Consider the following 13197-nt stretch of genomic DNA (forward strand, 5'->3'; position numbering starts at 1 on the left):
AGACGCTATTTCAAGTAGCGTTTGAGCTTATAGCTTATTGTTTTTTCTTCCACTTTTATCCTTACTATTTTAATCAAAATTCATTTTTACTTTAACCACGTATAGGAAAAAAAGGTTACATTTAATTAAACTTCAGATTTCAAAATTGCAATAAATGAATATTCTAGTTGTGTTTTCCTTAAAAATAATATATATACAGGTGTGTTGCAATATTGTTACGTTAAGTTTTTTTTTTTTTTTTTTTTTAATTTGAGAGATTCACATTCAGTTTCTTTTATATAGAAAAGTTTTATTTTTTTGTGACATATAGAAGAGTTACGTTTAGTTTTTTCTATGTTTAACTTTTATTAAGTATAAATAACTGAAATAAAATAATATCAAAATAAGATTTTAGGAAATAAAAATTATTTTAACAATAATATATAAAAGACACATTAAATTAATAAAACTTATTATAAATTATAAAAAAGATATACTAAATAATATATAAAAAGATATATTAAATTAATAAATTTAAATTATTAAATAGTAAATACTTAAATATTGATGGTTGTTAATTTTATTATGAAATAAAAACGTTCTTTTGTGTCATTTTACATTTATCAGCTAATTAAACCGCTAATTTTACCAAACACTTCAACTAGCTTATCAATTAGAAGTTATCAGTCATCAACTATCCGCTATAAGCTATTAACTATCAGTCATCAGCTATCAACTAACTTATCAGCTATCAACTAACTTATCAACTATCTGCTATTTTTACTAAACAGAGCCTTAACGTGCCCTTATAATGAGCGCAACTTATTTGAAAATAATTTGACTTTGTATTATCTTTTGTTATATAAATAACTTGTACTCCCTCCCCAACGAAATATAAGAGAAAGGGGTGATTAAAAACTTGATCCACGTGTTTAAAAATTTAGTCTACATACATCAATTTTTCAATCACCGTTTTTGCTTATATTTCATTCTAAAGCGAGTAAATGAGTACTTTTACGATATGGGTTTATGCTACTTGATTAATCTGTTCATTCAATGAGAGTTGAAAACACAATTTTCACCAATGATAAAGTACTACTTTTCTACACATTTTTTTGTTGATTTTAACACACAGTGGGGCAATTCAATATCTATCAGCATAAGCATCATATTTACAATCTCTAGAATGAGAGCACGCAACTTTTTTCTTTTGAGTTTGATTTAACAATAGTAGTGAAAATCATGGTTACTTGTATCACAAGAGACCGCACAAACGAGGCCTTGAACAGAACTGCCTTCCATTAGCTTTGACAATTGCCATGACTCCAGCAGTTATTCCAGCACATAGTACAGAAGATACATACTGCTGTGCATTTCGGCCGACTATAAAATAAACAACAAAATTTAAAAAATAAAATAAAAAGAAAAGCAAAGTAAGCATCAAAAACCTTTTATTCAGATGGAAGAAACACATAATTAAATACCTTGCTGAAGACTGAAGGTAGTTACTGTCAAACCACCAATTATCAAAGCTGATGCCACAGGGAGGTACTGCATGTTTACATTTTTCCATGAAACATGTTAATAGCACATTAAATTGGTTTCATTATCCATTTTAAAAATGAATGTAATGAAGTTATCTATATCCATAAACAACATTAAAAATTAGGTGTCTTCTTCGAAAAGCATTAAAATTAGGTGTGTTATTCGCCTTGTCAAAGTGTTAACGTTTTTGATATGATGAGCATTCTTTCATATGAATCTAATACTTTTTTAGCCATTAGAAATTTTCAGGATTCAAGTGGTAGAAATTAGAGATATTAGGATCTGACGCTACTTACAGTTAAAGGTTCAAAGCTACTTCGCTGGAAGTGAGAAGGAATGTTTCTGCTGACAGTATAGTGACCGCTTATCAGATCCAAGGCATCCTGCATAAAACATGAAACTTATTAACCACTTTTCAATTAACTGTCATTTATGTATTCACTGAATGGTTAGCTATGTTAACGATCTAAATTGTTGTCGAATTTTGACGTCAAATCTGTGAGTGAAAATAACACAGCTCAAAGAATGATTAACATAAATATTAACTTGCCTGCCGAATCCCATCGTGGAAGTTATTCAAATAGTAGCGCGAAAGTGCACTCATCCCATCTTTAATTAATCCAGACAGAGTCTTTTTTCCATATCTGCATCATAAATCCAAAATTCATCAGTATCACAGAAGGAAACATGAAAACACATGATTCGTTATCAAATTTTTTCATACCTAACCAAGTCCCCTTTGAGGGCATTAGTCCCAGCATACTCAAGGCTTATCTCATCACCTTGCTCTGCCCACACTAAATAAAATTATTGAGTTCAAATAAGCAGGGTTATAATTCATAAAGAAGCGCAACAGAAATTATCAAAAAATTTCATACATATTCTAAATTTTCCATATTCCTCGTCGAACATTGAAATGCACTCGGAGCTATTAAGCACTCCAACCCTCTGCAATTGAAGATTTAATGCTTTCTGGGCCATATAACACTGCAAACAACGGCAAGACAATCAAAATAAGTAGCTGCATAACTTCCAGGCTGGAGGAAAATATCATCCATTATAGGCGAACCTGAGTAACATTTGTTCGATCAAGGGAATCAATGCAGTTTGATCTGATAATTCCTTTCTGCTCCTCTAGTATATCGCCTTTTCTATCTATCATGAAGTATCTGCTCAGCTGAAACAGTAGTGATTAAAAGTCTGAATCATAGATTGCCAACATATCTGTATTGTAGCAACTAGCTATTATATTTGTAAATAAAACACTTGATTTTTTTCAATACCTTTGTTTTTCAAAATCGTCGGAAATTTGATCGTAGAGGATTTTCAAATCATCGAAATTTGAACCCCGACAGTGGCAATGGAAATCAAATGGCACATATCTGCCATAGTGTCGTGAGTCAATAAAACATAAAACCATAAAGGTACAAAATAAAGCAGACTCCATAGCACAAGGTCGTAAGTTTGCAACACAAGAATGGTATAAGAAAAAAGTCTAAATGATCACCTCGCACTTTGCTGATTTTTCATTTCAGCAGCATATGCTGCACTTAATTTACCTTCTTCACCGTGCTGCAACAAAAGTAGAATTAACAGGAAATTGATCAAAACATTATACACAAAGTAAGAGACAGTTGAAACAGAAAATTGGCTGAAGAGAATGGATATGGAAACAATTAACACAATCATATATCCTATAGGCAGGGTTGTCAATTGCGGTTGCGGAAAATAGTAGTTTGTTCAAATTCAACTATGCTAAAGTGCTATAGCACTGCTATTTCCATTATTTAACAACACTTTATACCAAATAGTGTACCACAGAACAATAACGATTTGTTCAAATTCCTCTATGCTATAACCGCTATTTGACAACACTTCCTATGAAGGAAAAATATTTGAATAGATATCATGAAAAAGTCCCTAAAGCAGCGAGCTGTTTGTGGCCAAAAAGAAAACCAAAATCAGTTTTACTTAATCATGAATATCTTTGCCTCCTAGAAAACATCAAGAAGATGCTACATATCTTTGGACTCGCTATAAATCTGAAAAATAAATTCGGGAGAGAATCATATTAGCGTTGAAAGAGAGTAGATAGAAGTCTTACCTTGTCAGTTAGATCAACTGCTAATATCTCTCCATATCTTTGTGAGAGATCATGGAAATGACGCTCCACAATATTTGGCTGAAACATAAGGAGTAGAGTGGGATAAAAGCACTAAGAAACATGTATAAATCTAAATTATGTCAAAAGCTTTTAGGAACCAGAAGAATCGAGAACTAGAAGTGTACTGTTTGCTCATGACTGATAACCCTAAGATGAGGTTTATAGCTGAGATCAACAATCTGCTCCCACAAAATAGGAATCGAACCTCGAACCTACAAAGTAATTAATTAGAGTACAAATCACTAACAGGGAAAACAAAAATCGATATTGTAAGATAAAATATAAAATATTCATTGACTATCAAGGAAAAATGAGGATAAACTATAAGGATAAACTATCAAGGAAATACTGGAATTAAGTACGCATTAGTGTAAAATAATACCTGCAAAAATGAGAACTTGAATTCTTCAATTTCAAGCAACTGTTCAGTTTCAATGAAATTGGCAGAGTCACCTTCAAAGTTAGCTCCTCTTCTCCACATTCTTGTTCCTGTGTCACCATATTTCCATATTATATTGAGCTATTGCAAATTTATCTAACTACCATTATAGGGAAGCATCTTTGGACACTGTACCTAAACGCCGTGTACATCTCCTTGAAATTAATGACAGTTTAGCACATGAGTCTTTTAGCTTCAGCTCAGCTGTTTGGAAGCTTAAGTCTCGGTTAAGGGAAAACATAACAGGCTTATTTAATTGAATGCATACTTCCTTTTCTTGTAATGATATTATGCAGAGAGCATAGGCACACACACAGAAAGGGGATGGGGGAGAGAAAAGGTAGTTTAAATATCAGGATATTCCCTTGTACTATCGGCATGATGAATCTGTCAAGCTGCCATAAAAAAAAGTTTGGTGTTAAGAGGACAACTTTAGTATCCTAATAAGAAAGACAAGACGAAGTTAAAACTTTGAGAGACTTCTTTGCAAAATTGCCTGACCTTATACTCGATAAGCTCCTCTGTAAGATGTTTGTTCCAGACGTATCGCGGGTCAGCCTGAAATATAGACGGAAAAAAGTACTAAATGCATAAGAGAAATGGTCTGATATGATTATTGTGACACATTGTAATGCAGTAAAAATATTGAGCATTATGTCTACCAACCTGCTTCCACAGTGGCTTACTCGCCCACCCTTCTACAAACTTGCTTCTTCTCTGCAAGCTGGTCGACAAGACGAATTACATCTCATGAACATCAATCTTGCAAAGATATGAATATCAAGGGTCTAAGATAATAATAAACCAGCAATTTATGGACTGATAAACTCACTTTAATGTAATATCTGTTTCATAAGAATAGTATAGACCAGGCATTGACTCCACTATTTTCAACAGTGTCAAAAAGTACGCCTCATCCTTTTTCTACAGAAAAATAAAACAAAAAGGACGTATTGAGCATGAATCATACGTATAACACTTGATTGATCACTCAATAACTTATAATTATATAACCTCTTACTTCTTGAGAAGTTGAAAACTTCAAAGCCTGGTTACACGCAAGTACTCTCATCGACATCAAGCGATATACCGGAAAACCAAGGAAACTTCCAACTTCCTTCCGAGAAGTTATTACAATGGCATAAGTTCCTGTATCAAGATAGCATCATTGAACCTTAACGAGTATAATGCAAGTTATATTGTTAGTCTAGGTAGTTACTAGAGAATATAAAGATTTTCTTCTGTTCATCTAAATTCTTTTAGCTAGTTAACTTCTTTCTGCTAAACCAAATGCATTCAACATAACCTACTTCAGAAGAAGACTTTCCTTAATAGGAAAATGAAAGAAGTTAATAGCATTGTTTCCCTTAACAGCATATTTAAATGCAAACATATGAAAACAAATGCATATGCAAATACAAGTAAAATCAACTCAAGAAGAGATTCTAAGCATATCTACCTACAACCAATCTTATTGTTCCCACCACACCATAAATCGTAGATGTCTTCGTCGGACTTTCTGAGACTGCGTCACCTGCAAACGATTAATACAAAAAACAAATCATAAAACAAAATCATTACACTAAAATTGTCATTTCAAGTATGTTACTAAATAAGTGCAAACCAACCAAGTACAGACCAAACAGCAGGATGTAATAAACAGTAGTTTTTAGCTATAATAACTTCATTCTTAAATGTGTAAATGCAGAAAGTCATATGTAACAAAAACACTCATGATCCTTTTTTCTTTCCCAAAATAATATCAATAACTAACCAAAACCACCACAAAAAAAATTTCCAGTTGAAAAAACAAATCAACTTCTCAATTAATCTTCTTATCATAACAATAACAATAATAAAGCTACAAACTTCACAAAAAACTAAAATTAATCTTCTTTCCATTTCCCACCAATCATAAAATGAAAAAGAACTAAAATTCAACAAAAAAATAAAAAATAAATCAATAAAAAGAAGATTACCATCAAGTAAATTAATGTTTCCATCAACACGACTAATCCAAAACCCTTCATTAGGAGATTGAAGGGATTTGATCACAAATTTGTCTTGAAATTCTTGCAATTCAAGCTCATCATAAAGCTTGAATCTTTCAGAAGAATCTGAAGTGGGTTCAATGTCCATTTACAAAATGATTGAGGAAAAACAAGACAATTCTTCAAGAAGTTAAAAGACAATAACGTCAAACGTAAAGTTTGCAATGATGAGAAAGTCGTAGTCATATGTAACAACCTGTTACATGTTCCTCATCTTCAATGGCCAACCACCATTTTGTTGTAAATTACATGAATGCCCCTAGAATAATGATTGAAAATCCAATTTCAGATCATGCTAACTTCAATAATTCCCAAGTAAAAAAGTTTTAAAAAAAGTTAGGACAGCGTCCCTAATTGTTTAAATTAAGGCAAAATTACTTAATTTAATTTCAAATAACGATTCGTTGTTTTTTATGTCATTTTGATTCTTTTGATACATATCTATATGGATTTTCAAACTTTAAATCTACGACTTTATTTTTAGAAAAGCTCTCTTTCTTCAAATCTTTTGAACCAACACATATTAATGGGATTTGACAGAAATCAGAGTGTGGCTGAGACAAATTCAACGAGTGTTTCGTTAAATGATGATCCGTAACAATAAACAATTCCTTTAAAATATAATAAGAATATCTCTTAAAAATTGACTTAAAGGCGGAAAACAAAAGCGATAATGGAAAATAATAGGACGACCAAAAAATTGAAGAAATTTTTAGCGACACTAAAAGTGAAATTTGAAATTTTTTTATGGAGGACAAACTTATTTAACTCTCAAATCTATGGTCCTTCACCCATATTTGCATATAAATATTAAATTCAACGCTTGAAAATCTGTATGCGAATGAGCTAAAAGGATCAAAATACCGTAAAAAAGATAATTGACAAAATTGTTACTTGAAATGGACAACAAGAATAATTTTACCTTAAATTAATTTTGTTTAGAAACAAATTATTAAACCTAATCTAATTTTTTTCATTAAAAACAATTAAAAATAGAGAACAAACACCTTTGAACAAGTTTAAAAGGAATCACAAACAAATATTTACTACATACTTTTAATCTCAAGAGTTAGTTAAAATTTATTTAAAAGGTTAACAAAGAAGATACACTTGATGTTCTAAAAAAAATACACTTGAATTCTTTCAAAAAGAAAAAGATACACTTGAATATTAGTTCAATGGTAAAAGTATAGCTTTATAACTAAATTACCCCTTCCCAATTTATTTTTAAGAAACAAATATTTAAGAGGTTAACGATGCATCTAATCATCTTTTAAAAAAAAACTCATCTAATCTAAATCTAATACAAATAGGTCTTGTAAAAAAAACCGTCGAAACCAAACCTCAAAATTAACCGTACTTAAATTAACCGAACCAATATGTGTAGTTTACGAATTGAACCGGTAATTCACACAATTTATGAACCGAACCAATCCATAAAATTTGAACCTAACTATTTAATAACTGTACTTTGTCATTTGCTCATTTTGAGTCATTTATCTCAATTTTTGAACAACCCTCAATTTTCATTATGTGAGTTTTCATTCGCTGCATATTCCTAATAACTTGAAGGGTTTGCTGGATTGAGGGTTTATAAGAAAAAGAATCGGGAGATCTTATTTTTATTTATTTTTAATTACAGACAATATAAAACATTTTTTTAAAAGATAAATTAAGTGGGATTGAAGTATAGTATGATCATTTATCATGTTATTTTAATTTTTTTTTATAGTATCGGCAATTTAGAAAAGAAAATTAAGACATCCTCTCCCTTTCCTTCCAAAGCCATATATACAAACAAACCCTAAATTTCTCAATTCTGAATCTCAGTTTCCATACGAAAACTAAACCCATACGAATTATTCATCACAAAAATGATTCATACGTGGGGTGTCACTAATTTGTCATCTGTTTTCATCTCTCTTATAAATGAACAGTATATAAAAGGTAAATAAATTGAACAAACTCGAACTTCATTATCTTTTCAATTCTCTACTCTTATGCGATGAAACAACATGGTAAGTTGTCTTTTGTTTTTACATCTATCTTTGCCCATGAGTGTGATTCATGGAGGATGGTCTCAAGTTAGACCATCACAAAAGCAAATGCACTGAGATTCTTCTTATGTATTCCAAAATAAAGAGAAGGGATATAAAGTTGGTTTAATGGATGAGACCGCTAAGGAGTAAATATAAAGGTGTGTTTCATTCCCACCTCTAGCAAAAACTAACAAGTTAACAATTAACATTTAAAACATTAACGGTCTTCTTTCAACAAAAAAAGAAAATTAACCGTTGAAGAAAATAATAGAGGTTAAAAGAAATGTTTTTTTTTTTTTTTTAATACTTGACGTAGATATGGAAGAGTAATTTTATTTTAAGTGAAATTGAGACTTTTTTTTTTCTCTCAAACAACACGGTATAATTAATTTATTATTTTTTTATCGAAAATTAATTTTATCGATTTATAAAAAAAATTAAGATAAATTGAATATAATTAATCAATTATAACTTTAATTAAGTTAGTTACACCAATTTAATTAAAAGTTAAATGATTATGTATTGGCTATCTGGTTGATGATATTTCTGTCATTTAACAAGTAGTTTTGTTTCTCTAATCTCACTTTATATTAGGCCAAACAAAAGAAGATAAATGTACATCTCTTTCTCTTCTATATTTTATTTTATTAGCATCAAATCTTAAATTTACACATGGTAAAAAATGGAGGGAGTATTTAGCTGTATAATGATTTATGACATTTTTTCTTCGTTTTTTAACTAATCACAATGATTTATATGACATGAAAGCTTGTTTATGAATTTATATTTAAAATTTCATGATAAAATTGTATATATCTAATAGATTTTGTCAATCTTATTCACGGTGGGCAGGATATGTTGTTTGTAGAGATGTCTTTATAGCCGGATTGCATAAGTCACATTTACTTCTCAAAGGTGGAAGTAGCAATGGGATAAAAACACAATGTATTAAAATTTTTAAATTCGTTGTTGTAATTGCCCACAAATAGTTATGCCTATTTTTCTTCCAAAGTGCGACAAACTTTTCGGGGCTACAAATTATTTTGTGTTACTCAGTACGAGACAATGATAAATCAATATAATACAAACTTTTTTGACAGAGATGTTTCACACGCCGTCGTTGGAAGGTATTCCAATGTTTGACATTGGAAGCAAATCCGTTGTATGTAGGTTTGTCGCTTAGTGATATAAGTTGAACAAGATTTGAGTTCCTTAACTGTGTTCTACCAAGATTTCGTTTGTACCGGTTCTTCCAAATTGAACAAGAGTGTTCACCGCCTACATTGCCATTAGCGAAGTTCCACCTTCATGTCGTTGGGTTGGATATTCATACATATCGTCATTACCGATATCATGGTAGGAACATGATTACCAACTTCGCAACACAATAGCTGCACTTTTACCGGATAATCTTTCATCTCTTGGGTCTTATTTTTTAGATCCGAGGTAGTATTATATTTATGTTTTTTGAGGGACGTATTGTAGTTTACGTTGTTGAGTTGAATAATGATTTTACCGCCATATTCATACATATCTTCATCCTAGATGACATCATGGTCAAACTAAAGATCATGGCTACCAACTTCACACCACAATACATGCACTTTTACCGTATAGTTTTTCTTCTTGTTCTTATTTAGATCCAATGTAGTAATGTACTTATTGATCATCCACGAGCATGCTAGTTTAATTTGTACAAAAGGATGAAAGAAAGAAAAAAACGACGAAAATACAAAAGAATAGATGAAAAAAAAGAGACTAAATATTTAATTAATATTGTTGATATTCTCCATCTAATTTTAAAGTGGTAAATAATGTAAATTATAATTTCTCCATAAAATAACATAACATACAACATTTAATGTGATTATTTATGAAACAAAATCAGTTATTTGATCCCTAAAATCAATTATTTGAAAGATAATAGATACATCTATACCATATATAAATAGAATACATGATTTTAAACTGACTTTTTCACTTTCAATTATACCCTTAAACAAAGTTGACTATAAGAATTTTATTTTGTCGCTGTCATTCAAATAGATAAGAATTTATATTATATTTGTTATATTGTTAGTATCTTTGAAAAAGATAAGCATAATTTATTACAATATGAAAATGCAAAATATCTATTATATATACCTATAATTTTAATCAAAATTTCATAAACTATTGTTAGTAATTTATACGCATTAGTGTAATCAAAATAACTGATAGGGGGACACAGATTGCCCGCCTTAACGCTAGGAATACATAAATATAATAATGTTGAAATTTACAACAACTTTATATCTATAACGTATATAACATTTATTCTCGTATGACATGCATGACTCAATGAGTCATACACAAAGGATGGATGAGTAGTTGATGTTGTTGTTTGTGATTGACATGTCTAACTCCAAGAGTCACGTTTATTTCATGATAATGAAGAAAATCAATTGTGTCTGATTTATCTAGTACAATAATTTTTTTTAATTATATTAGCTATTTAGTTGATGATATTTTTGTCATTTCACGAATAATTTTGTTTCTTTCTTCTCACTTTATATTCAACCAAACAAAAGAAAACAGAGCACTTATTTTTTTAAGGGAAACAAAGTACTTTTATTTATTTATTTTTTTCCACCAAACAATACACTAAATGTTCTCTCTTAAACCATTAAATGCATCTTCCCTTTAACCTTGGGGTATGTCGTTGGATGAAGCACCCGGTTAGACAAGAATGTATTGATTTTGTCAAAGGCGTCCTCGCATTATGTGGCCCATTCGAAATTTTCCTTCTTTGTTATGGTGGAAAAGAACAAGAAAGCTTTATGGGCGACATATGATAGGAATTGGGACAAGGCCGATAGCCGCCCCGTTATCTGTTGTACTTCTTTGACATTCGTGGGGCTTCACATGTTGATTATGGCTTGGCGTTGTCGAGGTTTGCCTAATTCCGCGTCTAGTGAGCATGAATCCAAGAACTTTCTGGCTTGTACCCCGAACGAGAATTTGATGGGGTTGAGACACATGTTGTATCTACGCACTGGCTAAAGGATTTCGGCGAGGTCTTTACAGTGATCCTCGTCTTCCTTGGTCTTGACGACCATGTCATCTATGTAAACCTTGAGGTTTCTCTCGACCTACTCTGCGAAGGCGGTGTCCATCAGTCTCTGATAGGTGGGGCCAACGTTTTTGAGGCCAAATGGCATTACCTCATAGTGGTAATTATGGTTGTTGGTCATGAAAGGAAGTCTTAAAGGCGTCTAGGGGTCCATTTTGATTTGGTTGTACCCTGGCTTCGAAAATTTGTTAAGAGACTTACATAAAAGTAAAAAATTAGCAAATTTGAAACAACTTTTTTGGCTTCAAAGTTTGCTTAAGACAACTTAAGAACTTTTATATATAAGAGAAGATATGAAATCATTTCAACAAAAAAGGCAAAACATTAGGAAATTTGGAACAATGTTTTAGTCTCCAAAATTTACTTAAGACAACTTAAGAACTTTTATATATAAGATAAGGGAAGATATGAAATCATTTCAACAAAAAAGGCAAAACATTAGGAAATTTGGAACAATGTTTTAGTCTCCAAAATTTACTTAAGACAACTTAAGAACTTTTATATATAAGATATGAGATCATTTCTTCAACAAAAAAAAAAGGCAAAAAAATAGAAAATTTGCAACAACTTTTTTCGCTCCAAAATTTGCTTAAGACAACTTAAGAACTTTTATTTAAAAGATAAGATAAGATATGAGATCTTTTCTTAAAAAAAGGCAAAAAATTAGGAAATTTGCAACAACTTTTTTGGCTCCAAAATTTGCTTAAGAAAACTTAAGAACTTTTTTTTTATAAGATAAGATAATATATACGATCATTTCTAAAAAAATAAATAAACAAAGAGCAAAAAATTAGGAAAAAAATTTGCAACAACTTTTTTGACTTCACAAAGTTTTCTAATAGACTAAAGAACTATTATATATAAGAAAAAATATGCGATTATTTAAAATAAACAAAGAAAGAACAAAAAATTAGGAAGGATATTTGCAACAACTTGTTTGCTTCTAAAAAGTTGTCTAATAAACGTAAAAAAAAAAAAAAGAGTTGTCTAATAGGCATAAGAACTTTTATAGTATAAGATAAGATATATAAGATATGTGGTAACTTTCTAAAAAAATTAAAAAAGAGCAAAAAAATTAGGAAGGGTATTTGCAACAACTTTTTTTGCTCCAAAAAGTTGTATAAGAGACTTAAGAACTTTTATATATAAGATAAGATAAGTGGGGTGCCCGGTGTTTGAATCTCAACCTCTACATATAACAATACACTGTCCTTGCCCACTGAACTATCCTCACGAGGATAATGTCATTTTTATTTAATTTCATCTTTTTAGACAAGTTATTAAATATCATCTTTAATATTCTAATTGTGAAAAATGTTATTTTACATATTTTCCCCATTAAAATTCCCCCCTCAATCAAACATGAAATATTTCAAAACCTCTCACCGTCTATGAACAACTCGATTTGTTTGTCTTCTTATACAACTTACAACGAGACTTTGTTTGACGTGCTAGAATAAGACGGGAGCCTAATAGAGTGGTTAAATTTTTCCGTCAATCCAAACGTAGCCTAAATCTTTCCGTGCAAAATGTGGCTACAAGCAGCTCAACAACCATACTTCTTTCCACACCTCTTGTTCTGCATTACATTCTGTTTCGGACTGGCATAAAAGCTCAACAAGAGTGGCCCAATAGGCAAAATCCCACGTCACAGGAGAGGTACATAGGAAACTCCGTGCATTTTACCGCACAGAAGCGCGCCCATCTCAACCGTTGAAGCCCTCAATAACGGTTTCTGCAGATTACAAGGCAATTATCAACCTCTTTGCCTATAAGTGTGACCTAGGGTGTCACACCCAAAGTAAGATTCATTTTCGCTGCTTTTCGCACAAATCCACCTCTTTCTAACCTTGAAGTGCTAACATACC

The 13197-nt window shown here is 31.0% G+C and overlaps 1 protein-coding gene across 2 annotated transcripts; it reads right to left on the reverse strand.

The window, feature by feature from the left end:
- Nucleotides 1-1054: 1054 nt before the first annotated feature.
- Nucleotides 1055-6415, reverse strand: SAC8 (SAC domain-containing protein 8). Of its 2 annotated transcripts, none has more exons than XM_085726748.1 (20): nucleotides 6107-6415; nucleotides 5587-5661; nucleotides 5149-5276; nucleotides 4960-5051; nucleotides 4794-4851; nucleotides 4629-4685; nucleotides 4489-4522; nucleotides 4263-4343; nucleotides 4071-4177; nucleotides 3814-3900; nucleotides 3629-3706; nucleotides 3032-3096; nucleotides 2808-2906; nucleotides 2594-2693; nucleotides 2403-2511; nucleotides 2249-2321; nucleotides 2075-2168; nucleotides 1821-1907; nucleotides 1464-1530; nucleotides 1055-1362 (listed from the first exon to the last, which is right to left on the reverse strand). In XM_085726748.1, the coding sequence occupies exons 1-20, from the start codon at nucleotides 6264-6266 to the stop codon at nucleotides 1235-1237; spliced, it is 1779 nt and encodes a 592-aa protein (XP_085582874.1). In that variant the 5' UTR covers nucleotides 6267-6415; the 3' UTR covers nucleotides 1055-1234. The 2 variants fall into 2 exon arrangements, with proteins under 2 accessions (XP_085582874.1, XP_085582875.1); XM_085726749.1 differs by having other exon boundaries at nucleotides 4263-4331; nucleotides 4441-4522.
- Nucleotides 6416-13197: the final 6782 nt, after the last annotated feature.

This window comes from Medicago sativa, chromosome 7 (genome assembly GCF_051527215.1).
Source record: "Medicago sativa cultivar Bolivia chromosome 7, Bolivia_mono, whole genome shotgun sequence".
NCBI classification, from domain to species: domain Eukaryota; kingdom Viridiplantae; phylum Streptophyta; class Magnoliopsida; order Fabales; family Fabaceae; genus Medicago; species Medicago sativa.

Coding starts and splice junctions, on each gene's coding strand:
- SAC8 (XM_085726749.1), bottom strand. CDS start 6,266: ATGGACATTGAACCCACTTCAGATTCTTCTGAAAGATTCAAGCTTTAT. Junction 5,277..5,586: donor AACAATAAGATTGGTTGTAG/GTAGATATGCTT, acceptor ATCTTGATACAG/GAACTTATGCCATTGTAATA. Junction 4,332..4,440: donor CTCCCCCATCCCCTTTCTGT/GTGTGTGCCTAT, acceptor GCTTCCAAACAG/CTGAGCTGAAGCTAAAAGAC.